The 26,515-nt window shown below is 48.4% G+C and overlaps 2 protein-coding genes and 1 pseudogene across 2 annotated transcripts; all 3 read left to right on the top strand.

Moving 5' to 3' along the window:
• The first annotated feature begins 468 nt into the window (after positions 1 to 468).
• Positions 469 to 6,019, top strand: LOC122725625 (glutathione S-transferase Mu 3-like). The gene is made up of 8 exons (XM_043962827.1): positions 469 to 593; positions 1,627 to 1,702; positions 2,367 to 2,431; positions 2,597 to 2,678; positions 2,768 to 2,868; positions 4,832 to 4,927; positions 5,010 to 5,120; positions 5,596 to 6,019. The coding sequence occupies exons 1-8, from the start codon at positions 558 to 560 to the stop codon at positions 5,689 to 5,691; spliced, it is 663 nt and encodes a 220-aa protein (XP_043818762.1). The 5' UTR covers positions 469 to 557; the 3' UTR covers positions 5,692 to 6,019.
• A 2,766-nt stretch (positions 6,020 to 8,785) lies between these two features.
• LOC122726232 (glutathione S-transferase Mu 3-like) lies at positions 8,786 to 14,237 on the top strand. The gene is made up of 8 exons (XM_043963833.1): positions 8,786 to 8,914; positions 9,746 to 9,821; positions 10,682 to 10,746; positions 10,912 to 10,993; positions 11,242 to 11,342; positions 13,025 to 13,120; positions 13,203 to 13,313; positions 13,815 to 14,237. Exons 1-8 carry the CDS (start codon positions 8,879 to 8,881, stop codon positions 13,908 to 13,910), a joined length of 663 nt encoding a protein of 220 aa, XP_043819768.1. The 5' UTR covers positions 8,786 to 8,878; the 3' UTR covers positions 13,911 to 14,237.
• A 7,864-nt stretch (positions 14,238 to 22,101) lies between these two features.
• LOC122755210 lies at positions 22,102 to 26,142 on the top strand (annotated as a pseudogene).
• Positions 26,143 to 26,515: the final 373 nt, after the last annotated feature.

The raw sequence follows: 26,515 nt of genomic DNA, 5'->3' as shown, positions 1-26,515 counted from the left end.
GCTTCCCCCACACCCTCCTATGTTAATAGTCGTTTACATGTTCCAGGGGCTTGCTCCCACCCCCAGCAGTTGTCAAAGTGCCCGGAACAGAGACAGGGCTTGACGTATACGTTTAGATTGAACGACTGATTTCCACCAGCGCAGGATTCTGCAATTGAACGAGTGTGAAGGATACGATATCTTTGCCCAGGGATCACCTTTCTCCCAAAGAGATAGGAATGGAGGCTCAAGTCCAAGGTGGCACAAACTGCCGCAGCGAGGCCCTCCAGAGGAGCATGTTATAAGCACCGCGAAGGAAACTCGGGGTCTCCTAAGGCTGTAAGGGGCTTCAGAACTTGGGCGGCTGCTGGCTCGCCCACGGCCCCGCCCCCACGTTCTGGACTCGGCATTGGCCCAGACCTTGGGATGGAAGGCTGGGGAGGGAGAAGGGGAGGGGAGGGAGAAGGGGAGGAGCCTAGACCTGCCCGCCTCCCACTGAGCCAGGCCCCTTGGAGCTACAGATAAGTTATCCTAAACCCTCTTGAGCTCAGAGCTCCCTGATCCACCCTGTTGACAACATGCCTATGATCTTGGGCTACTGGGACGTCCGCGGGGTGAGCGCCCTCCCAAACCAGGGGCATGGGGAAAGGTGGAGGAGCGGCGGAGGGAAGCGAATAGCGGGGTGAGGAACAAAGAGGTCTGGGCTTTCCAACCCGCTCCTGGGCCCGCAGCTGAGACCCGGTCCCCCTTTTTCTGGGCTGAGCAGGAGATCCTGAACAGGTTGCCCGCTGACCTGTGGCTGCTCCTGAGCCCCACCCAGTCTCCGCCCCTAAACTGCTCCCCAGACCACCCCTCCTTCAAGTGACAGAGGGAGGTAGGGAGGACTTCGCTGCCCTTCTCCCACAGGAAGAAGTTTCAGGGTTGGGGGAAAGTAGATTGGGAAGGGTATGAGGAGCAAGGAGCACCTCAGACAGCCTATCTCACCGAGGGCATTTCGACCCCTCCATGCCCCTTTGGCATCCTTGAGCTTTCCTTGGAGGTGTGCCTTCCTGCATAGGTCCACCTGCCTTGCAAGTGAAATTAATTTCCACTCCGGCCCCCACTCCCTCCCTGTTAACCACCAGTACTTCCGAGCCCCAATTTGCTACCATTCCCTTTATTTCTTTTTCTTTTCTTTTCTTTTTTTTTTTTTTTTGCGGGGCTATGGGGGTTAAGTGACTTGCCCAAGGTCACACAGCTAGTAAGTGTTAAGTGTCTGAGGCTGGATTTGAACTCAGGTACTCCTGAATCTAGGGCCACTGCTTTACCCACTGCACCACCTAGCTGCCTCTACCATTCACTTTAAACAGGTTTTTACCACACGTTCAGTAGCTTGAAAGTACCCTAAAACTTTTGGGGCTCACTGATAATCTGATGGTCTTTGGCTCTGCTTGTGTCCTGATGGAGGGAGGAGAGAATGCAGATGCTGCAGCATGGGGGAGTCAGGGTCCTTTGCTATTCCTACACAAGTTAGGGCCCCCAAATTCTTCCTCAGAGTAAGGGTAAATGAGAGGCTCCTACAGAGGGTAGGGGGGTGTGTAATAAAGGAAACATGATCACTGAGGGGGAGTCTCCACTCCCTACCCCCACTGTCTGTCCCCTCCTCAGGTGGCCCATGCCATCCGCCTGCTTCTGCAATACACTGGTACTAATTATGAGGAGAAGCTATACCAATTTGGGAAAGGTAAGTTACAGGAGAAGGGAGCTCTCAATGAAGGGTCTGCCAGGCCCTGCCTGCCCCTTGCTTGCACTGCAGTTAGCAAGGAGCTCTGGGAGGGATGGGTAAGACACAGGTGAGAGTCTAGATTTCCTCCTTTTTCACTCCAGTACTGAGGCTAAAACTTTAAGAAGTACCATTGCAGGGAAGATAAGGGGTCCCCTATTGCTGGTGGTAGTTGTATGTGTGCACATGGGGGTGGGAGTGGGGGCTGGCTGGGTATACAAACTTATGACTGGGCCCCACTGACCTTCTGCCAACATTTGTGTGCCTACTGTGGGGCCTGCCCTTTAAGCTATGATCCTGCCCTCTACCCTAATCTAGAACTCAGTCCTGCGTTCAAGGGCAACAAGGAGACGTTTGGGTGGTGGGGAGCAATATAAGTAACTTATGGCTAGTAATTCCCTAGACTGAGATGGGCTAACCCAGCTGTGCTGGATTATTATCCCTTTTGTCCCAAGATATCTTCTTCCAAGCAGAGCAGGCTGGGTATATGGGACCCTGGGCTTCTCTGTCATCTCTCAGCTTTTAACAGACCCACAGAGCCCCATTGCCTTCCCATGTGGGGTCTTGGGGAGAAAGGGGCAGAATGTTTGGGGCGTCTAGGGTTACTGCTTCTTCTTCCCCACAGCTCCTGACTATGACCGCAGCCAGTGGCTGGATGTCAAGTTCAAGCTGGGCCTGGACTTCCCTAATGTAGGTGTCTGCATCAGGGGAGCTGCCTCCAAACTCTTCTTGACTTTTTTTGCCTTGGCTGGGGTGGGGTTTGGTGGGGCCGGGTGGAGATTCAAGGCACTGGAGCAGATGTGCCAGGGACCATCACTGACTGACCTACTGACTGACCTGTCTCTCTTCTTCCAGCTGCCATACCTGATTGATGGGGAACGGAAAATCACCCAGAGCAATGCCATCTTGCGCTACATTGCCAGAAAGCACAACATGTGTAAGTGGGGGCACAGGGGCAGAAAAGGAAGTCCCAAGGTCTTCAGGGCTGGGATGATGAGGGTACATTCTCCTCCTACCCACCTGCAGGTGGTGAGACTGAGGAAGAGAAGATTCGTGTGGACTTGCTGGAGAACCAGGTCATGGACATCCGTATGCAGCTGGTTAGAGTCAGCTTCAGCCCAGATTTTGTAAGTTTCTCCTACATAGACTGGAATGGGGCGGGGCGGGGAGGGGGGAGAGACTAGGGATGAAGAAAGGAAGCAGGATCTGTGGGTCCCAAATGCTTCCTTCTTGGATTTGTCTCCCTGATCCCTGTGTTTTAGGGACTTTCAAATCTGAGGGCTTAACCCAGCAGGTGTGACTCTTAGGTGTTCTCATGGTAAATCACTCTGAAGTAGCTCTGAGATTTCCTGGCCCACACTCAGGCTTCAGCTCCCTCATCTTTCTGGAGAGAGAACACCTTCTGGGGGCTCATATACCAAAGAAGGGTTTAGGGCATTATCTGCCTTTGGTATCAACTAATATTCCTTCTCCCTGCTTTTGCTCCTACAAGAAAATAAGCACCCAATAATGGGGAAGTAGATGACATGGGACAGCGTAAGGAGTTTGCTCTAAACTAAAAGGAATAGGTTTAAACATAAAAAACTAAAGGAATGGATTTAAAAGAAGAAAGCTCGGGAAAACAAAACAAAAACAAAAGAAGAAGAAAGCTGGGAAAGTCTTATAAGTTACAAAATGTCTTTAAAGTTTGGATGGAATTTTTACATAGTGGAGCAGTTGTGTCCTTTGTCTTTCTGGCCCCTTTCCCTGGACATCCCAGTGCTTTTAGCCAGTGAGCATCCTTCCCTTCCCCCAACCCACTTTCTCCTCTGCCATACAGTTTCATTTGCTGACTCATCCAGACTAACCAAGTCTTCCTCTGAGGCCCAACTACTTCACAACTCATCATCATCCCTGCAGCCTGTCTTCCTGACATCACTACCTTCCAATAGGCAGCTTGCTGTCTTTTTTTCTTTAAAAGCAGCCCCTTCCAGGATCACAGATTTGAAGGTAGCAGACACCTTAGATGTTGTTTATTTTATAAATTAGGGATTTTTAGCAATAGCTAGTATCAGCATTTTTGTGTGTGCGAGGCAATTGGGGTTAAGTGACTAGCCCGGGGTCACATAGCTAGTAAGTGTCAAGTGTCCCAGGCTGGATTTGAACTCAGGTCCTACTGAATCCAAGGTCGGTGTTCTATCCACTACACCACCTAGCTGACCCTAGCATCAGCATTTTAAGGCACTTTTTCTCCCAAGTTGGGTTCCCCAAGTCAACAAGCATTTATTAGGCACCCATTATATATCCATATTACCTATCTGCATGGGATGGGGGTAGACTACTCTGGAGATGGGGTGAATTTTAAAACAGAGTGGGTAAGAATGTGGAGTAGTCATTTATTTTTGAGAGCTATCATGGTGCAAAGTTCCCCTGATATGGAATTGAAAACTACCTGTTACTCACTTGATCCTCACAAAAACCCTCTGAGGCAGGTGCTGTTATTTCCCCCATTTTACCCTTGAAGAAACTGAGTCTGAGAGAGCCTCAGTGACTTGCCCACACAATGAATACATAACATAGAGTTGTAAACCCAGATCTTCCTGTGTCCAAGTCCGGGACCCTTCACTCTGCCACCTCTGATAGCTACCTTCATGACCTTAGTGACTTCCCTATAGTGTGTCTAAGGGTCACTTTTTTTCTTTAAGTTCCCAACTCCTTTTGTAGATTAGTAAGGCTGGGTGCCACACCTTGACTCTCATCCCCAACCAGGCTATTTCTTGGCTGCAGGAATGAGCACCACCCACATCCCCAGATTCATTTTGCTAAGTCATCCTTCCTTCAGGTAACTCTAAGGGATGTTCTTACCACAATGCTGTAAGTGACTTCATAATGCAACGAAAAAACTGTATAATGACAGTAATAATAAACAGCAATTTGCTATCCAAGATAGGGGAATATTAGGCTGTCATTCCTCTTTAGGGCAGAGGGTACAAAGTCAGCCAATTTTAGATGAGGCACAAGGGAAAGCTCATGGTCCTGGTGGCTGAGAGGAGATGCTGAGGAAAAAGCAATGTGGGGAGGATCCTGACTGTTTATTCCCCTCTGATCCAGGAGAAACTGAAACCTGGGTACCTGGAGCAGCTCCCAGGGCAGCTGAAGCTCTTCTCCCAGTTCCTGGGAAAGGGGACATGGTTTGTAGGAGACAAGGTAGGAGCCAGGGGACGAAGGGAGGGACCTTATTTCCTAGAACCTTCTGGCCCCTTCCATCTATGGCATTTTCCCACCTTAGATCACTTTTGTGGACTTCCTCGTGTATGATGTCCTAGACCAGAACCAATTGTTTGAGCCCAAGTGCCTGGATAAATTCCCAAATCTGAAGGATTTCATTGCACGCTTTGAGGTAAAGATGCAGTTTATCCCCTCCCCCAATGCCAAACTCTCTCTCCTTATTCAGCCTGGGACCCTGAGGCCAGAGGGGAGCCAGCCCCTGTCTTCCACTGCAAATATTTATCCTTGTCCCTGGGGGCAACCTGTGCAAAAAGTGTCATTGAGTTCTTTGATAGCCTTGCAGTATTCTGCATGAGATGGGGGAGGCTAGTTACTCTGGGGGCATTTTGAAATTGAGCAGGTAAAGATGGTTCCTAGTCATTTTTTTGAGATGAGGTACAGGGAAGGACAAAGCTGATATGACTTGAAGGCTGAATACTTGAGCTTAACCTTTGAGCCTCAGGCTTATCTATAAAATGGGAATAATATTTGCACTGCCTACTCTGAAAAGCTCTGTATCAATGGGAGGTGTTTATTATTGTGTTGGAGGAGCCTGCCCCCTAAGACTTAGGGTCTTGGCTCCTTTTTTCCCTCTTGTACCATCCAAGGCCCTGGAGAAGATTGCAGCCTACATGCACTCTGACAAATTCTACAAACTGCCCATCAATGGCAAGATCGCCAAATGGGGCTACAAAAAGGCTTAGCTGTGCCAAGACCCAATCAGGAGAGAGGCTTCCTACTGGCCTTTCTCTGCTCTGAGTGGCCTGGTCTGCTTGACTGGGCTCCCTGGTCCTGCCCTTGCTGCTTCTAAGACACACTTGTGTCTCCCTCCAGCCTGCTCCCCACTGTTCTGGAGATGGGTCTGGGGGAGGTGTGGTCACTGAGTCAGGGGATGGGCCTGAGGATGGGGAAGTCAGGTAGATGCCAATGTGGCTAGAAGAAGGGCCTCCCTCCTTCCCTGACCTCCCTCATCCCTTCCTGCAATCTTGTGAACCTGCTCTGGAAATTAAAAATAAACATGAATTTGTGTGAGCTCTGTGTCCATCTCAGTGTTTGTGGTGAGAGGCACCAAAAGATGAAGAGATGAAGAGGAAATGGGACTGTAGCAGTTAAACTGAGCACTCAGCAAGAGAGCTTTGGGTACGACTTCTACCCAGTGGCAGCAGCTGGTGGCCTTTACAGGTGTCAGTCAGTAAACATTTATTAAACAACTACTATGTTCCAGGCACTATTCTAAGCACTGGAGATTTAAACAAAAAAAAGGCAAAAGACTATTCTCACCCTCAAGAAGTTTACAATCTAATGGGGGAGACAACAAGCAAAATATGTACAAACAAGCTATATACAGGAGAAATAGGAAACAAAAGAGGGAAGAGAACTCTCTACAGTCTCACTGCCTTGGTTCTCCCCACTCAGACCTACTTAAGCTTGGGCAGTCCCAGGAACAGACCAGAGAGGAAAGAGCCCAAAGGTCTGGAGTGCCCCTTGCCCTGGCTCTTGACCTACCCTATCTTGATCCTAAGTTAAGCCACTGTCCTGAGAGTTGGGATATGCCTTTTCTCTGGGGATAAGAATAGAAAGCTATTTTAGCCTAGGGTCCTTCTGGGGGGCCACAGAATTGGAGGCCTAGAATAAAACAACATGGGTTCAAATCCTGAGTCTGCCACATAAGAGCCAGGTATCCTCAGATACACATCATTTGATATCTTGCCTGAGTTCCTTTATGAATGGGTTGGATTAAGTGTCCTCTAAAGAACCTTGCACCTACAAAGCTTTGAGTGGAAAGCCTTTGTTTAGTAATGGAACCCAGCTAGGCCCTATATAACCTGTTTATTGTCCTCATGACTGCCCATGCACCAGCTTCTTGGGGTCACAGGTGAGAGGTGGATCAGGTAGACACCAAAGGTGGTCAGTAGTACTGAAAGGCTCTGGGCAGCCCTCACACCAGGTGCACTGGTATTCCTGAACAAAGCCTAGTCCCCTCACATATGTACACACACCTTATACCCACACTCAATGAATAGATGTTAATGAATAGATGGGAGAGAGGACATTAGCAGCTGGAGGAATGAGGAAAAGCTTCATGAAGAAGGTGGGGCTGGAGATGAGTCTCAGAGGAAATTAGGGATTCCAAGAGGCAAAGATGAAAAGGAAAAGCATCCAGCCAGGGCAGACAGCCACTGTAAAGGCATGGAGATGGGAGGGGGCAGAGATGGAACGTGGTGGCTCAAGGGAAGTCCAGTCTGGCTGGATCAGTGTGCATGAAACATCATGGGGACCTGAGTTCCAATCCTGACTTCACCACTAATTAACTACATTGTAAATATGTATAACCTTACACAGATCACTCAACTGCACTGTCTTACTTTCCTCACCTTTAACATGAGGATTATGCTCCCTAACACCATACGTTAGAGCTGGAAGAGACTTTAGAGGTAGTGTGGTCCAATGGAAAGAACCTCAGGTACAAATTCCACCTCTGATGCTTACCAGCTGAGACACAACCTCCCTCCCTGGGCCATGTATTCCTTCATTTGTAGAATAAGAGATACACAAAAAGATTTTAAAAGTCCTTCCCAGCTGTAGGTCTATGGATCTATGACTCAGGCCCACCTTGCATAGAGTAGCTATTTAACAAATGTCTGGTGAATTAAAGCCAGTGGAATTGAAAAGCACGATAAGGATGTCTAAAGCTAGCCTACTTGCTGGCCTACTTTCTTGAGATTCCTTCCCTGTGTTCCATGACACTGTTACCATCTGGGTTCTGCAATGGCTTCCCTGAATACTCCTCTTCCTTCACTAGCTCCATTGCTTCCTACTGCCCCCTAATGTTGGTGATCCCCAGTGCTCAATTCTCACCCTTCTGCTCTCCTTTCTTCTATCTATCTCAGGGATAGTTCTGTTCCCATAATATCCATGGAAGAACCTGTGCATAGTGTCAGACTTAGGAAAGGGGGAGACCTGACTTTGTCTCTCATCTCAGGCACTGGGCAAGTCACTTAACCTTTTCAGCCTCAGGGTCCTCATCTATAAATTGGAATAATTCTAACTCAAAGGGTGGTTGTGAGGAGGACATGAGATAATAATATACAAAAAGTACTTGACGGAACTTAAAGCTCAGACCCTATCACTTCCCTCCTCGGTACATTCCAGTGGTTCCTTACAACGTGGAGGCATGAAAAATGCAAAGTCCTTTGTTGGGTTTTCAAAGCCCTTCCTAAGCCGGCCCCTTCCTGCCCTTGCAGTCTTTTTACACCCTCTTCCCCTCCTGGAACTCCATGATCCAGCGACTTCGGCCTTGGGGCTGTTCCTCTCACACCACGAACTCCCCATTCCTAGATTGTTCACTGTATCCCCACGTTGTCTCCTCTATTAAAAGGAAAGCTCGAGGGGGCTGACCCCACTCCTTTTTTTTTGTATCCCAACGGTTATCACAGTGCCACGCACAGACACGGCACTTGATACATGCGTGTGCACTGACCCACTCATTTCCCACAGCTCAGGACTCTAGGACGGAATTTGTGTGAAGGGTTCGATATCTTTGCCCAGGGACCGACTTTCTCCCATGGAGGTAGGATTGGAGGCTCAAGTTCAAGGTGGTACAAACATCTGCACCGAGGCACCCCGCGGCGCAAGCACCGCGAAGGAAACTCGGGGTCTCCTAAGGCTCCCAGTGGTTGCAGGACTTAGGCAGTTTCCAGCCTGGACACTGCCCCGCCCCCAAGCTTGGGACTGGGCATTGGCTTAGACCTTGGGGTGGAAGGCTGGGGGTGGAGAAGGGGCGGAGTCTAGATCTGCCCCCCTCCCAATGGGCCTGCCCCCTTAGAGCAGGGGATAAATGCTCCGCGTCCATCTCGAGTTCCGAGCTCCGTGATCCTCCCTGTTGACAACATGGCTATGATCTTGGGCTACTGGGACATCCGCGGGGTGAGCGCTACCAATCCCGGCAGGGACAGGGAGGGGAGGGTGGAGAAATCCGGATGGGGGTGAAGGGACGCGAGTAGCGGGGAGTTGTTTGTTGTTTATCCTTCGTTATCGAATAGAACCATGCCATCTGCCTGAAGTCGCGACTTGCACTGAATTGGATTTAAGTGATGATGGGCTGTAGGGGACTTGAGGAGGGTGCGCGGTGGTCGGCCGCTGCTAGTGAGACCCCACCACCAAACTGCTCCCCAAGCCTCCCTCCCTACTAGTAAGGGAGGGAGGGAGGAACGGAGGACTCCTCTCCTAGAGCCCGGTGGGGGCAGGGCAAAACTGGTTGGGGAAGGTCTGAGGAGAATGGAGCACCTCAGACAGCCTCTCTCCCAAAGTGCATTTCCACCCTCCCCGACCCCTTTGGCATCCTTGGGCTTGCCTTGGAGGGGCGCCTTCCTGCATAGGTCCACCTGCCTTGCAAGTGAAATTAATTTCCACTCCGGCCCCCACTCCCTCCCTGTTAACCACCAGCACTTCGGAGCCCCAATTTGCTACCCTTCCCTTTACACAGGCTTTTACCACGCTTTCAGTAGCTTAAAAGCACCCTGAGACTTTCGGGGCTCAGCTTGTGTTCCTGTGCAGGGAGGAGAGAATGCAGATGCTGCAGCATGGGGGAGTCAGGGTCCTTTGCTACTCCCACCAAAGTTAGGGCCCCCACAAGTTCTTCCTCAGAGAAGGGAAAATAAGAGTTGCCTAATGAGGGTTGGGGGTGCGCCAAAGAGGAAACTGGATCACCGAAGGGGAGTCTCACCTCTGTACCCCTGCTGTCTGTCCCCTCCTCAGCTGGCCCATGCCATCCGCCTGCTCCTGGAGTACACAGATTCTAATTACGAGGAGAAGCTATTCCAAATTGGGGAAGGTAAGTTAAGGGATAAGGGAGTTCTCAATGAAAGGGGCCAGCCTCTGCCAGGCCCTGCCTGCCCCTTGCCTGCACTGTAGTTAGCAAGGAGTTCTGGGCCAGGAAAAAAGGCTCAGGTACATCTGTGATTTGAGACTGGCAAAGATGCCCAAGTTAAAAATGTCTCTTTGAAAGATAGGGCTGGTCTGTAATGCCCACCTAGATGGCAGGATGGAAGTCTGGGTCTAGGGATTTACAGCCTCTGCCTTTGTCCTGATGTCTTGGGCCTAGCAGAAGCTTCCCAAGTGGAGTCTTGAGGGGAAGGGTAAGTTACAGGAGAGGGTCACAATTTCCTCCTTACTGACTGGAGTACAGAGGCTCAAACCTTCAGCAGAATTTGCAGGGATGACAAGGGTTCCCCTAGAGCTGGTGATGGGTGTATGTGTGTATATGGGAGTGAGGGAAGGTTGTATATACAAACTTATGACTGAACCCCACTGGCCTTCTGCCAACGTTGGTGTGCCCACTGTGAGGTCTGCTCCTTCCAGTTCTAAAGCTATGATCCTGCCCTCTACTCTAATCTAGAACTCAGTCCTGCCTTCATGGACAACAAGGAGAAGTTTGGGTGGTGGGGAGCCATATAAGTGACTTGGGGCTATTGATTCCCTAAACCGAGATGGGCTAGCCCAGCTGTGCCAGATTATTATCCCTTTAGTCCCAAGATACCTTCCAAGCAGAACAGGCTGGGTATATGGGACCCTGGGCTTCTCTGTCATCTCTCTGCCTTTACCAAGACCAGAGAGGCTTTGATTGCTTTCTCATGTGGGGTTTTGGGGAGAAAGGGGCAGAATCATGGGGTTACTGCTTCTTCTTCCCCACAGCTCCTGACTATGACCGCAGCCAGTGGCTGGATGTCAAGTTCAAGCTGGGCCTGGACTTCCCTAATGTAGGTGTCTGCATCAGGGGAGCTGCTTCCAAACTCTTCTTGCCTATTTTTGCCTTGACTGGGATGGGGTTTGGTGGGGCCCTGTGGAGATTCAAGGCACTGGAGCAGAGGTGCCAGGGACCATCACTGACTGACCCACTGACTGACCTGTCCCTCTTCTTCCAGCTGCCATACCTGATTGACGGGGAACAGAGGATCACCCAGAGCAATGCCATCTTGCGCTACATTGCCAGAAAGCACAACATGTGTAAGTGGGGGCACAGGGGCAGTAAAGGAAGTCTCAAGATTTCCAGGGCTGGGGCAGCTAGGTGGCACAGTGGATAGAGCAGGGGCCCTGGATTCAGGAGGACCTGAGTTCACATCCAGCCTCAGACATTTGACACTTACTAGGTGTATGACCCTGGGTAAGTCACTTAACCCCAATTGCCTCACCAAAAAAAAAAAATTTCCAGGGCTGGGATGATGAGGGTATATTCTTCTCCTACCCACCTGCAGGTGGTGAGACTGAGGAAGAGAAGATTCGTGTGGACTTGCTGGAAAACCAGGTCATGGATTTCCGTCTGCAGCTGGCTCGGGTCAGCTACAGCCCAGATTTTGTAAGTTTCTCCTACATAGATTAGAATGGGGGAGAGACCAGGGATTTATCTTCCTGGGTTTATCTCCCTGTTCCATGTGTTTTGGGAACTTTCAAACCTGAGGGCTTACCCCAGCAGGTGTAGTGTTCTGATGGTAAACCACTCTGAGGTAGCTCTGAGATGTCCTGTTCCACACTGAAACTTCAGTTGCCTTATCATTGTGGAGAGATTAGCTTTTGTAGAGAAGGTGATCCAGGGATGGGTTTGGGGGGTAATCTGCCCTTGGTATCAGTTAACTTTCCCTGGCCGAGCTCTTTGCTCCTGCAAGAAAACAAGCCCACAGTATCAGAGGCCTAGATGAGGTGGGGAGATGTAAAGATTTTTAGTGCTCTAAACTACAGGAAAAGCATGGGTTTAAAAGAAGAAAACTGGGGAAATCTTATAAGTTACAAAGCATCTTTATAGTTTGGATGAAATTCAGGCTTTTTTCGTAGTGGAGCAATTGTGTCCTTTGTTCTTCCAGCCCCTTTCCCAGTGCTTTCCTTTCCCAGTGGGCATCCTTCCCCTCCCCCAACCCACTTTATTCTCCTCCATCCACTTTAGTTTTCTTACTCATCCAGACAAACCAGGTCCTCCTCATCATCATCCCTGCAGCCTGTCTTCCTGACATCACTTCCTTCCACTAAGCAGATTGTTGTCTTTTTTCCTTTAAAGCCAGTACCTTCCAGGTGACCGTTCTATCATAGCATCAGAGATTGGAAGATAGTTGAGACATTAGCAGTTGTTCATTTTACAAATTAGGGTCTGAAGAACAGGGAGGTTATAATAATACCTCATATCAGATAGCATTTAAGGCTCCCTTTCTCCCAAGCTGGTTTCTCCAAGTCAACAAGCATTTATTAAGCACCTTTTATATGCCCACATTATTACTTACATGGTATGGGGGTAGATTACTTACTCTGGAGTTGGGGTTCATTTTAAAATAGAGTGGGTAAGAATGTGGAGTAGTGGTTTATTTTTGAGAGCTATCTTGCTGAAAAGTTCACCTGATGTGGAGTTGAAACCTACCTGTTACTCACTTGATCCTTCTAATAACGCTCTGAGGTAGATGCTGTTATCCCAATTTTACCCTTGAAGAAACTCAGTCTGAGAGCCTCAGTGACTTGCCCACACAGTGAGTACATGACATAGATCTTCCTGTCGCCAAGTTCAGGACTCTTCACTCTGCCACCTCTGATAGCTGCCTTGGTGACCTTAGTGACTTACCCATAGTGTGGCTAAGGGACACTTTTGTAAAGTTCCCAATTCCTTTTGTAGAGTAGTAAGGCTGGGTGCCACACCTTGACCCTCTTCACCAACCAAGTTATTTCTTGGCTCCAGTAATGAGGACCACCCACATCCCCAGATTCATTTTGCTAAGTCATCCATCCTTCATGTAACCCCAAGAATGTTCTTACAAGAATCCTTTAAGTGACTTTATAATTGGGGGGAAAATATACAGATGTGGTAATAATAAAAAGCAATTTGCTATCCAAGATTCAGGTAGATTAGGCTTTCATTCCTCCTTAGAGAAGAGGGTTCAAAGTCAGCCAATTTGAAGGGAGGCACAAGGGAAAGCTCATGGTCCTGTTTGCTGAGAGGAAATCCAAAGGGAAAAAAGCAACATGGGGAGGATTCTGACTGTTTATTCCCCTCTGATCCAGGAGAAACTGAAACCCGAGTACCTGGAGCAGCTCCCAGGGCAGCTGAAGCTCTTCTCCCAGTTCCTGGGGAAGAGGACATGGTTTGCAGGGGACAAGGTAGGAGCCAGGGGAGGAAGGGAGGGACTTTCTTCCCTACGGACTTAAGACCCCTCCAATCTATGAAATTTTCCCACCTTAGATCACATTTGTGGACTTCCTCACATATGATGTCCTAGACCAGAACCAAATACTTGAGCCCAAGTGCCTGGATGAATTCCCAAATCTGAAGGATTTCATTGCACGCTTTGAGGTAAAGATGTAGCTTTTCCCCTTCTCCAATGCTAAACTCCCTCTCCTTATTCAGATTGGGACCCTGAGGCCAGGGGGAGCCATCCCCTGTCTTCCATTGGCAGTAGTTATCTTTGTCCCTGGGGATAACCTGTGTAAAAGGTTCCCTTTCTCTAAACCAGAGTTCTTTCAATAGTCTCCCAGTGATGTGCATGCGACTGGGGAGGCTAGTTACTCTGAGGGGGGATTTTGAAATTGAGTAGGTAAGCTTGTGTCCTACTAATTTTGTGGAGTGGGGGAAATAAGGTACAGTGAAGGACAAAGCTGATGTGATTTGGAGGCTGAATACTTAAGCTTAAGCTTTGAGCCTCAGTCTTATCTGCAAAATGGGAATAATACTTGCACTGCCTACTCTGAAAAGCTCTGTATCAACTGGAGGTGTTTATTATTGTGTTGAGGGAGGATGCACACTGTGTGGAGCTTAGGGTCTTGACTCCTTTTTTCCCCTCTTGTTCCACTAAAGGCCCTGGAGAAGATTGCAGCCTACATGCGCTCTGACAAATTCTACAAACTGCCCATCAATGGCAAGATGGCCAAATGGGCTAACAAAAAGGCTTAGCTGTGCCAAGAACCATCAGGAGAGGGGCTTCCTACTGACCCTTCTAGGCTCTGAGTGGCCTGGTTTGCTTGACAGGGCTCTCTGCTTCTGCCTGTGCCGCTTCTGAGACATACTTGTGTCTCCCTCCAGGCTTCTCCCCACTGTTCTGGAGATAGGTCTGGTGGAGGTGTGGTCACTAAGGCAGGGGATGGGCCTGAGGATGGGGAAGACAGGTAGATGCCAATGGGGCTAGAAGAAGGGCCTTCCTCCTTCCCTGACCTCCCTCATCCCTTCCTGCAATCTTGTGAACCTTCTCTGGAAATTAAAAATAAACATGAATTTGGGTGAGCTCTGTGTCCATCTCAGTGTTTGTGGTGAGAGGCACCAAAGGGTCAACAGATGGAGAGAGAATGGGACTATAGCAGTTAAACTGGGCACTCAGGAGATGAATATGTAGGTATGGCTTCTTTTACTTGGACCCTTTTGCCTTTCCTGGTATCAATCAATAAACATTTATTAAACTCCTACTATGTGCCAAGCACTATGCTTATCACTGGAGATTTTTTTAAAAAGGCGAAACAGAGTCCCTGCCCTGAAGGAGCTTAGAATCTAATGGGGGAGACAACAAGCAAAATATGCACAAATGACTATATACAGGAGAAATAGGAAACAAAAGAGAGAAGGGAGGCAGCTAGGTGGTGCAGTGGATAGAGCACCGACCCTGGATTCAGAGAGAAGGGGGGCAACTAGGTGGCGCAGTAGATAGAGCACCGGCCCTGGATTCAGGAGGACCTGAGTTCAAATCCAGCCTCAGACACTTAACACTAGCTGTGTGACCCTGGGGCAAGTCACTTAACCCCAATTGCCTCACACACAAAAAAAAAAAAGAGAGGGAAGGGAACTCTCTACAATCTCACTGCCCTGGTTCTCTAGCTCTCCCAGCTCAAACTACTTAGGCTTAAACAGCCAAGAGAGGAAAGAACCCAAAGGTCTGGAGGGCCCCACCACCACCACCTTGGCTCTTGCCCTCCCCTATCTTGATGCATTGTTTTTTTGGGGGTTTTTTTGTTGTTGTTTTTTTTAGTGAGGCAATTGGGGTTCAGTGACTTGCCCAGGGTCACACAGCTGGTGTTAAGTGTCTGAGGTTGGATTTGAACTCAGGTACTCCTGACTCCAGGGCCAGTGCTCTATCCACTGCACCAACTAGCTGCCCCTTGATGCATTGTTAAGCTATTCTTCTGAGAGCTGGCATATGCCTTTGCCCTGGAGAAAAAAGTAGAAGCTGATTCTAGCCCAGGGCCCTGCTGGTGGGCAACAGAATCTGAGGCCAGTGGGGCCCAGTTTTCACACTATCCACATGGGGATAGGAATGGCCCCTCCTCCTTCAGCTCTCCATTACCATCCCCAAAATGGAGGATACATACACATACATTGGTTAGTTTCTGTTCTTCATTCTCAAAGAGGACCAAAATGACACCACTATGTTAGAGTCAAGTTACAGTCTGTAAAACTGTAGCTGATCAGACCAATATGAGCTCAGAATGCTCTACCACAGCTCATGCACAAATAATCCATGTGAATGGTTGGGGGTGGAGTCTTTGAATTTGTGCATCTCACATTTCTTTTGAGCTACTTCAATTCTGCTTTGCTCATAGAGCCCAGTACCTTCTCCAATTAGGGTACACCATGCCATGTTCCCCTGTGCCAGTGTCTCCCCTGTCATGCAATCCATTCCAAAGTTCCTAAGAGAGACTTTTAGAGTGTCCTTAGGGGCAGCTAGGTGGCACAGTGGATATAGCACAGGCCCTGGAGTCACGAGTACCTGTGTTTAAATCTGGCCTCAGACACTTGACGCTTACTAGCTGTGTGACCCTGGGCAAGTCACTTAACCCCAATTGCCTAGCCAAAAAAAGGGGAAAAAAAGAAAAAAAAATTTAAAAAGGGAAAAAAAGAGAGTGTCCTTCGAAGGTTTTTTCTGACCACCATGTGAACACTTCCTTTCTATATGTTCTCCAATAAAATAGTCATCTAAGCAAGCTTCCATGTGGCATTTAAACAATGTGGCCAGGCCATTGGAGTTTCTCTCTCCGCAGTAGAGTTTGAATGCTTGGTAGTTTAGCTGGAGAGGACCTCAGTGCCTGCTCTCTAACTCTGCCAGGGGATCTTCAGAATCTTCCTAAGACAAGTCAAATGGAAGCAATTCAGTTTCCTGGCATGGTGTTGGTATGCTGTCCAGGTTTCACAGGCATGCAACAATGAGATCAATGCAACAGCTCTGTGGACCTTCAGTTAGGTAATCAGCCTAATACTTCTTCTGTCCCACACTTTCCTTCAGAGCTTCCCAAATGCTGAGCTAGCTCTGGCAATGCATGCATCAACCTCATTATCAATGTGTACATCCCTAGAAAGTGTACCACCAAGGTAATTGAACTTATCCACAGTATTCAGCACTTCTCCATTTGCTGTAACTAATGGTTCCATGTACAAATGGTGTCGTGGTGGCTGTTGGAGCACCTGCATTTTCTTGGTGTTAACTGTTAGGCCAAAATTAGCACAAGCTGCAGGAAATGGATCCATACTTTGTTGCGTCGTGGCTTCAGAGGCTGCATTGAGTGCACAATCACCCGCAAACAAAAAATCATGGATGAACACTTCCTCCACTTTACTCTTGGCTCATAACATTTTCAAGTTGAAGAATTTACCATCAGTGTGGTAGCCAACCATCATGCCATGTTTGTCCTCATTGAAGGTATTTGACAACATGGCTGAAAACTTCATGCTAAAAAGCATGAGAGCAAGCACACAGCCTTGTTTCACTCCATTGGTAAAGTGGTAAAGCACAAGCATTGTCCATCATCCAGAACCTGGGCAAGCGTGCCATTGTGAAATTGATGTCCAATACTGATTAACTTCTCCGTGCTGCCAAGTTTTGCCATGATTTTCCATAAGACCTCACCACTGAGAGTATCAAAGGCCTTGGTCAGGTCTATGAATGTTGTGTGAAAACCTCTGTGCTGCTCTTGGCATTTCTCCTGGAGTTGTCAGGTAGCATATCAACCAAGCCTCAGCCCTTTCTTAAGCTACACTGGCTCCCAGGTAGATGACTATCTTTCAGGTGAAGCATAAGCCTATTAAGGAGCATTCTGGTAAGAATCTTGCCAGCAATGACTGAAACCCCCCACTTGTGATTATCACAAGACAAGGTATTTCCTTTACCTTTATAGAGATGGATAATGGAGGTATCCTTGAACTCCTGGAGAATAACCTCTTCTTGCCATATAACACAAAAAATTTCAGTCAGCTATTGTATGAGCAATGGACCACAGAACCACACACAAACACACCTTGTAAACCTCAACTGGAATAGAATCAGCACAAGGTGCTTTGCTACAGGAGAGGAGCCTAATGGAATTCAAAACTTCTTCTTCAGTTGGAAATTTGTCTAGAGAAAGGGTTGACTTCAACCTCAGGTAAACAGTCAGTGGTTTCAGCATTGATTGATGATGGTCTGTTGAGAACACTGTATTTAGCTCATCTCTCCAGGAACATGTCCTTATCACTAATCAATGTGGCTCCATCAGCACTGAGTAGTTGAGTAGCTGAGATGAACCATATGTCCATAAAGAGCCTTCAGGGCATCACAAAAGTGCTTTGGATTGTTACCATGAGCACAAAAATGAATTTCATCTGCCTTCTTACTGAACCAATAATCCTGCATCTCTCTATGCTTCACTTGTACTTCACTTTTGATGGAGTTGAATGTTGCCTTCTTAGGGACAAATGAACTATCCTGCTGGTAAACCTTGTAGAGTTCTCATTTTTCATTCTGCAGCTTCTGAATTTCCCATCATCTTCATCAAACCAATCTTGACATTTGCAAATGTTCTGACCCACATGAGCAAATGCAGTGCTGTTTACCATATCTCTGAAAGCTGCCCACTCCTTTTCTGCTCCACTGTTGCCAACTGTGTTGGCTCAACTTTCCTTCAAAGTAAGCAACAAACTGCTCTGACTCAGAGAAGTGCTTTAATCTGTTGACATTAAGTTTTCTGGTAGTTGTTTTGCCTTGGGGTCACCACTTTTGTTTTTTGTGAGGCAATTGGGGTTAAGTGACTTGCACAGGGTCACACAGCTAGTAAGTGTCAAGTGTCTGAGACCGGATTTGAACTCAGGTCCTCCTGACTCCAGGGCCAGTGCTCTATCCACTGTGCCACCTAGCTGCCCCCTGGGCCACCACTTTTAAAAAATGTGAATATTTACCTTGGAGAGGATGTCTTTGAGCACTCTTCACCACACATTGTCTTCATCACCCTCACATGCTGTCTGTCTCTTCTCCTTACAAAGTCTATTAAATGCCAGTATCTGCTGTGAGGATTTTCTGCTATGAGGTTTTCTTGCATTTAGGTCAATGGAAGACAGCATTGGTGATGAGAAGGTCATGAGATGCAAAAGCCTTCAGTAGTCAGTGACCACTGCTGTTGCTGTTCCAACTCCATTCCTCCCAAGGACTCCCTGCCGTGTCTGGTAGCCTGAGCCTACTCTAGTATTGCAGTCACCAAAGAATTATTAGCTTGTCCTCTTTTGGCATATTGATGGTAAGGGTCTCTAGGCCATCGTATGATTTTTCTTTGACCTCATCAGGGTTTGTCATGGAGGGAGCATAGGCACTGATGATGGTGGCATGGGGTATTCCTGCAAGTGGTAATTGCATGATCATGAGCCTGTCATTCACTCCTTCTTTTCTTTTCTTTCTTTCTTTTTTTTTTTTAGTGAGGCAATTGGGGTTAAGTGACTTGCCCAGGGTCACACAGCCAGTAAGTGTTAAGTGTCTGAGGCCGGATTTGAACTCAGGTACTCCTGACTCCAGGGCCAGTGCTCTATCCACTGCACCAACTAGCTGCCCCTTGTCATTCACTCCTTTTGGCAGACATACAAGTTTCTTGACTAGATTGGTTTTGATTGCAAAACCTACAGCAGAATCATGGTGCTCCGCTTCACTGTGGCTGCTCCAGAAAAAAGTATATCCAGTTCCAACTTCAGTAAGCTGACCTTCATTTGCCAGTCTTGGTTCACTCAGGGCTGCTATTTGGATATGATGCCTGCTGAGTTCTCTTGCAAGAAGAGCTGGTCATATTTCAAGTTGACTGGATTTTGTGTTGTCTATAAGTACACACATTACATATACAGCTCTTGAGTTGAATAATTGGAATTAGTGGAATCATTTTTGCAGAAGTTTCTTACAATTTTTTGTCTTTTGACTTCGTGGTAGATCCCCACCTGGTTCAAGAATCATGCCAGAACTGGGTAAGCAAAGATTTTAGGGCACTTTTTCTTTTTTTCTTTTTTTTTTTTTTGCGGGGCAATGGGGGTTAAGTGACTTGCCCAAGGTCACACAGCTAGTAAGTGTTAAGTGTCTGAGGCTGGATATGAACTCAGGTACTCCTGACTCCAGGGCCGGTGCTCTATCCACTGCGCCATCTAGCTGCCCCCTAGGGCACTTTTTCTAGTTCCTTTCTCACACCAGGAGGTAAGTAGTACAGTCCTTAAAAGGCTGCTCAGAAACCTAAGGGGCTGCGGAATGCCACTGCTGCTACCAGTGAGAACACTATCCTAGGTCCCAGACTGCTTGTCTGCAGGGTTGTGACTACAGTTCCCAAAGTATCTGCACCCGCTGCTTCATCACTTGCCTGTCACCACAGGACTTTAAGGCGTGGGGAAACGGTAAAATGGTATGGGTGATATCATTTGACTTATGCATAAATTGGATTTGAGAGAGGCAGAGTTGCGCAAAGTCATCAGCCTCACTTTCTCCTCCAGAGCCATCACAGTCCAGTGGAAGGACAGAGTCAAGACAACGAGAAATGGCTCAAGCTGCAGTGGCTGACACTGACGCCTTTGATGTCGAACCAAGCTCTAAGTGCTCCACAGCCTCTGCTTCAGCTGCCTTCCCGGGCATTGGAACAAATTGTTCTCAGCTACCCATCCCACCAGGGAAAGTTTTCACATGCTTGGGGTAGACACCCCCCCCCTCAACAACAGGTTTGAAAGACCTCAGTTGCCCTGAACCTTGCTTAGTCCATTTGCTGAAATGGTTTCCTGGGGTGTGGATGCTGCCCATGCACCAGCTTCTTGGGGTCACAGGTGAGAGGTGGATCAGGTAGACACCAAAGGTGGTCAGTAGTACTGAGAGGCTCTGGGCAGCCCTCACACCAGGTGTACTGGTATTCCCTGAACAAAGCCTAGACCCCTCACATACGCACACACACCTTATACCCACACTCAATGAATAGATGTTAATGAATAGATGGGAGAGAGGGCACTAGCAGCTGGAGGGATGAGGAAAAGCTTCATGAAGAAGGTGGGGCTGGAGATGAGTCTCAGAGGAAATTAGGGATTCCAAGAGGCAAAGATGAAAAGGAAAAGCATTCCAGCCAGGGCAGACAGCCAGTGGAAAGGCATGGAGATGGGAGGGGGCAGAAATGGAACATGGTGGCTCAAGGGAAGTCCAGTATGGCTGGATCAATGTGCATGAAACATCATGGGGACCTGAGTTCCAATCCTGACTTCACCACTTATTAACTACATTGTAAACATGTATAACCTTACACAGATCACTCAACCGCATTGTCTTACTTTCCTCATCTTTAACATGAGGATTATGCTCCCTAACATTATGCATTAGAGCTGGAAAAGACTTTAGAGGCAGTGTGGTCCAATGGAAAAAACCTCAGGTTCAAATCCCACCTCTGATACTTACCAGCTGAGACACAACCTCCCTCCCTGGGCCATGTATTCCTTCATTTGTAGAATAAAAGGTGCACTAGATGATTTTAAAGACATAGTGTCAGACTTAGGAAAGGGGGAGACCTGACTTTGAGTCTCAACTCACACACTGGGCTAGTCACTTAACTTTTTCAGCCTCAGGGTTCTCATCTTTAAAATGGGAATAAATACTGACTCAAAGGATTGTTGTGAGAAGGAAATGAGATAATAATATACATAATATACATAAAGTACTTGGCAGAACTTAAAGCTCTCTATAAATGCCACCAATTTATCATTAACTGCCCAGGAGCTCCACTGTATCCTGATGTTGTCAAAAGTATTTGAAGGGGTCATCCAGCACAGAGCCTGGATCCCCATCTGGCAAACCTATTGGAGTCTCTGCATAAGAATCCCTCAGGGAGACATCTCTCCCACGTGGTCATCTCCCTTGTGTCTCCACTCCCCATCCCCCACTCAGCTAGCCAATGTGATTTTCCTGGACCTGGCTCTGATCCTATCACTTCCCTACTCGGTACATTCCAGTGGTTCCTTACAACATGGAGGCATCAGATAGAAAGTCCTTTGTTGGGTTTTCAAAGCCCTTCCTAAGCCGGCCCCTTCCTACCCTTGCAATCTTTTTACACCTTCTTCCCCTCCTGGAACTCCATGATCCAGTGCCTCTGGCCTTGGGGCTGTTCCTCTTACACGATGATGGAACTCCCCATTTCTAGGCTGTTCACTGTGTTCCTGAAATGCTCATTCTCTTGGCCTTGGCCTCGAGGCCTCCTTCAAGACTCAGGTCAAACCTCATCCCTGCTGGAGGTTCTCTGCTACCGCCCTCACTCCGAGATGACCTCCCATGGACACTGCATATACACCCTCCTATGTTAATAGTCATTTACACGTTGTCTCAACCATTAGGAGGTCAAGTCCTCGATGGGGCTACCCCCCCAACTTTTTTTTTGTATTCTCAGCCCTTATCAAAGTACCCCCCACAAAGACACCAACTGATACATGCGCGTGGACTGACCTACTGATTTCCCACAGTTCAGGACTCTAAAACTGAATGTGTGTGAAGGGTTCGATATCTTTGCCTGGCGACCAACTTTCTCCTAAAGAGGTAGGATTGGAGGCTCCAGTTCAAAGTGGGGCAAACTTCTGTACCGAGGCACGCCACCCGCTTACGTTGTAGGCACCGCGAAAGGAAGTCGGGGTCTCCTAAGGCTCCTAGTTTTTCCAGGATTTGGGCAGTTTCTAGCCCGGACAATGCCCCGCCCCCAAGTTCTGGACTGGGCATTGGCCTAGGCCTTGGGGTGGAAGGCCCGATGGAGAAGGGAAGCAACCTAGATCTGCCCCCTTCCCAACTAGGCCTGCCCTCTTCGAGCTGGGGATAAATGCTCCGCGTTCATCACGAGATCAGAGCTTCGTCATCCTCCCTGTTGACATCATGGCTATGATTCTGGGCTACTGGGATCTCCGCGGAGTGAGCGCTCTCCCCAACCAAGAGGGTGGAGGGGACGCGAGTATCGGGGATGGGGAAGCAAGAGGTCTGGGCTTAACCAAGGCCACCCTGGGGCCCGCAGCTGAGCCCGGGCCTCTTTTGTCTGGGGGGCAGGGAAGGATCTTGAAGAAGTTTCCATGTGGCCTGACGCTGCTCCCCAGATCTCCCGCCCTTTCAGTGATGAAGGGAGCACTTCCCCGGCCTTCTCCCGCCGCAGCCAGTTTCAGGGCTCAAGGCGGGGATTGGAGAGAGTGTGAGGAGTTGGGAGCACTGCACACAGCCTCTCTCCCAAAGTGCATTTCCACCCTCCCCGGCCCCTTTGGCATCCTTGGGCTTGCCTTGGAGGGGTGCCTTCCTGCATAGGTCCACCTGCCTTGCAAGTGAAATTAATTTCCACTCCGGCCCTCGCTCCCTCCCTGTTAACCACCAGCACTTCCGAGCCCCAATTTGCTGCCCTTCCCTTTACACAGGCTTTTAGCACACTTTCAGTAGCTTGAAAGTACCCTAAAATTTGGGGGGCTCACTGATAATCCGATGGTCTTTGTCTCTACTTGTGTCCTTATGGAGGAAGGAGAGAATGCAGATGCTACAGCATGGGGCAGTCAGATCGTCGGCTATTCCCACCAAAGTTAGGGCACCCAAAACTCCCTCCTCAGAGTAGGGGTAAATGAGAGCTGCCTAATGAGGGTTGGGGGGGGTGCCAAAGAGGAAACTGGATCCCTGAGGGGGACTCTTTACTCCTGCTGTCTGTCCTCTTCTCAGGTGGCCCATGCCATTCGCCTGCTTCTGCAGTACACTGGTACTAATTATGAGGAGAAGCTATACCAATTTGGGGAAGGTAAGTCACAAGAGAAGGGAGCTCTCAATGAAAGGGACCAGCCTCTACCTACCCCTTGCCTGCACCGTAGTTAGGAAGGAGCTCTGGGCCAGGAAAAAAGGCTCAGGTACATCAGTGACTTAATATTGGCAAAGATGCCCAAGTTAAAAATGGCTCTTTGCAAAACAGGGCTGGTCTGTGATGCCCACCAAGATGGCAGGATCAAAGTCTGGGTCTAGGGGGTTACAGCATCTGCCTTTGTTCTGATGCCTTGGGCCCAGCAGAAGCTTCTCAGGTGGAGTCTTGGGGGGGATGGGTAAGGCACAGGAGAGGTTCTAGATTTCCTCCTTTTTGACTCCAGTACTGAGGCTAAAAGCTTAAGAAGTATCATTGCAGGGATAATAAGGGTTCCCCTAGAGCTAGTGGTGGTTGTATGTGTGTACATGGGGGTGGGAGTGGGGGCTGGCTGGGTATACAAATTTATGACTGGGCCCCACTGGTCCTCTGCCAACATTGCTGTGCCCACTGTAGGGCCTGCCCCTTCCAGTTCTAAAGCTATGATCCTGTCCTCTACTCTAGTCTAGAACTCTGTCCTGCCTTCATGGGCAACAAGGAAAAGTTTGGGCTGGGGGGGAGCAATATAAGTGACTTGGGGCTAATAATTCCCTAGACTGAGATGGGCTAGTCCAGCTGTGCCAGATTATTATCTCTTTAGTCCCAAGATACCTTCCAAGCACAGCAGGCTGGGTATTTGGGACCCTGGGCTTCTCTGTCATCTCTCAGCCTTGAACAGACCCAGAGAGCCCCATTGCCTTCCCATGTGGGGTCTTGGGGAAAAAGGGGTGGAACTTTGGGGAGGTCTAGGGTTACTGCTTCTTCTTCCCCACAGCTCCTGACTATGACCGCAGTCAGTGACTGGATGTGATGTTCAAGTTGTGCCTGGACTTCCCTAATGTAGGTGTCTGCATCAGGAGAGGTCCAAACCCTTCTTGATTTTTTTCTATGCCTTGGCTGGAATGGGGCTAGGAGGGGTCTTGTGCAGATTCAGGGCACTGGAGCAGAAGTGCTAAGGACCATCACTGACTGACCTACTGACTGACCTGTCCCTCTTCTTCTTCCAGCTGTCATACCTGATTGATGGGGAACGGAAGATCACCCAGAGCAATGCCATCTTGCGCTACATTGCCAGAAAGCACAACATGTGTAAGTGGGGGCACAGGGGCAGTAAAGGAAGTCCCAAGGTCTCCAGGGCTGGGATGATGAGGGTACATTCTCCTCCTACCCACCTGCAGGTGGTGAGACTGAGGAAGAGAAGATTCGTGTGGACTTGCTGGAAACCAGGTCATGGACATCCGTATGCAGCTGGTTAGAGTCAACTACAGCACAGATTTTGTAAGTTTCTCCTATGTAAACTGGAATAGGGGAGAAACCAAGGATGAAGTCAGCAAGCAGAGTCTGTGAGTCCCACAGGCTTCTCTCCCTGATCCCTGTTTTAGGAACTTTTAAACCCTGGGGGCCTAACCCAGCAGGTGTGACTCTTGGGTTTTCTGATGGTAAATCACTCGGAAGTAGCTCTGAAATGTTCTGGCCCACACTCAAGCTTCAGCTCCCTCATCATTCTGGACAGAGAACACCTTCTGGGGGGAAGTTGACCCTGGAAGGGGTAGGGGATTATCTGCCCTTGGTATCAGCTAATTTTCCTTGTCCCTGCTCTTTGCTGCTACAAGAAAAAAGCACACAATACCAGGGCTCTAGATGAGGTGAGGAGATGTAATGATTTTTAGTGCTCTAAACTACAAGGAAAATACGGGTTTAAAAGAAGCTGGGAAAGTCTTATAAGTTACAATGCTTGGAATTCAGGCTTTTTTGCATACTGCAGTAGTTTTGTCCTTTGGCCTTCCAGACACCTTCCCTGGAGGACCCAGTGCTTTTAACCAGTGGGCATCCTTCCCTTCCACCAACCCACTTTCCCCTCTGCCATCCAGGTTAGTTTTCTGACTCATCCAGACTAATCAGGTCTCTCATCATCATCCCTGCAGCCTGCCTGCTTGACATCACTTTCTTCCACTAGGCAGCTTGCTGTCTTTTTTCCCTTCAAACCAGCACCTTCCAGGTGCCCATTCTATCACAGGATCACAGATCTGAAGATGGCAGAGATGTTAGCAGTTGTTCATTTTACAAATTAGGGTCTGAAGAACAGGGAGGTTGTAATAATAGCTCGCATCAGATAGCATTTAAGGCTCCCTTTCTCCTAAGCTGTGTTCACCAAGCCAACAAGCACACCCATTATATTCCAGGCACTATGCTAAGCACTCACCAGCCCACATTAGCTATCTTCATGAGATGAATTCCCAAATCTGAAGGATTTCCTTTCCCACTTTGTGGTAAAGATGCAGTTTATCCCCTCCTTCAATGCCAGGCTCCCTCTCCTTATTCAGCCTGGGACCCTGAGGCCAGTGGGGAGCCAGCCCCTGTCTTCCATTGCCAATAGTTATCCTTGTTCCTGGGTGGAAATGTGTAAAAGGTTCCATTCAGAGTTCTTTCTATGGCCTCCCAGTAGTCTTCAGGAGATGGGGGAGGCTCGTTACTCTGGGGGCATTTTGAAATTGAGCAGGTAAGGGTGTGTCCTAGTCATTTATTTATTTGAGAGATGAGGTACAGTGAAGGACAAAGCTGATATGACTTGGAGATTGAATATTTAAGATTAACCTTTGAGCCTCAGTCTTATCTGTAAAATGGGAATAACACTTGCACTGCCTACTCTGAAAAGCTCTGTATCAATGAGAGGTGTGTATTATTGTGGTGAGGGAGGATGCACACTGTGTGGAGCTTAGGGTCTTGACTCCTTTTTTTCCCTCTTGTTTCACCCAAGGCCCTGGAGAAGATTGCAGCCTACATGCACTCTGACAAATTCTACAAACTGCCCATCAATAATAAGGTGGCCAAATGGGGCAACAAAAAGGCTTAACTGTGCCAAGACCCAACAGGAGAGGGGCTTCCTATTGGCTCTTTTCTGCTCTGCTTGACTGGGCTCCCTGGTCCTGCCATTGTTGCTTCTGAGACATACTTGCGTCTCCCTCCAGCCTGCTCCCCACTATTCTGGAGATGGGTCTGGGGGAGGTGTGGTCATTGAGGCGGGGGAAGGGGCTGAGGATGGGGAAGACTGGTAGATGTCAATGAGGCTAGAAGAAGGGCCTCCCTCCTTCCCTGACCTTCCTTATCCTGTCTTGTGAAACTGATCTGGAAATTAAAAATAAACATGAATTTGTGTGTGCTCTGTGTCATCTCAGTGTCTGTAGTAAGAGGCACCAAAGGATGAACAGATGAAAAGGGAATGGGACTGTAGTGATTAAAATGGACACTCAGGAAGAAAATTGTAGGTAGGACTTCTTCCATCCAATGGCTACAGGTGCTTGCCTTTCCTGGTGTCAGTCAATAAACATTTATTTTTTTTAAGTAATAAAAATTTTTATTTATAGATTTGGATTCCAATTTTTATGCCTCCTTCCCTCCCTCCCCTACCCCCTTCAGATATGGTTTATA

This window comes from Dromiciops gliroides, chromosome 4 (assembly GCF_019393635.1).
Source record: "Dromiciops gliroides isolate mDroGli1 chromosome 4, mDroGli1.pri, whole genome shotgun sequence".
Lineage (NCBI taxonomy): Eukaryota > Metazoa > Chordata > Mammalia > Microbiotheria > Microbiotheriidae > Dromiciops > Dromiciops gliroides.
Note: the sequence above shows the minus strand (reverse complement) of the source record. Positions and strands in the feature narration are given on the sequence as shown.

Bases quoted from the DNA above. Each gene is read 5' to 3' on its own strand.
- LOC122725625 (XM_043962827.1), top strand. From the start codon at position 558: ATGCCTATGATCTTGGGCTACTGGGACGTCCGCGGG. The intron at 1,703-2,366 runs GTAAGTTACAGG...TCTTCCCCACAG, and splicing joins GCTATACCAATTTGGGAAAG to CTCCTGACTATGACCGCAGC. The intron at 2,869-4,831 runs GTAAGTTTCTCC...CCTCTGATCCAG, and splicing joins TCAGCTTCAGCCCAGATTTT to GAGAAACTGAAACCTGGGTA.
- LOC122726232 (XM_043963833.1), top strand. From the start codon at position 8,879: ATGGCTATGATCTTGGGCTACTGGGACATCCGCGGG. The intron at 11,343-13,024 runs GTAAGTTTCTCC...CCTCTGATCCAG, and splicing joins TCAGCTACAGCCCAGATTTT to GAGAAACTGAAACCCGAGTA. The intron at 13,121-13,202 runs GTAGGAGCCAGG...TTCCCACCTTAG, and splicing joins CATGGTTTGCAGGGGACAAG to ATCACATTTGTGGACTTCCT.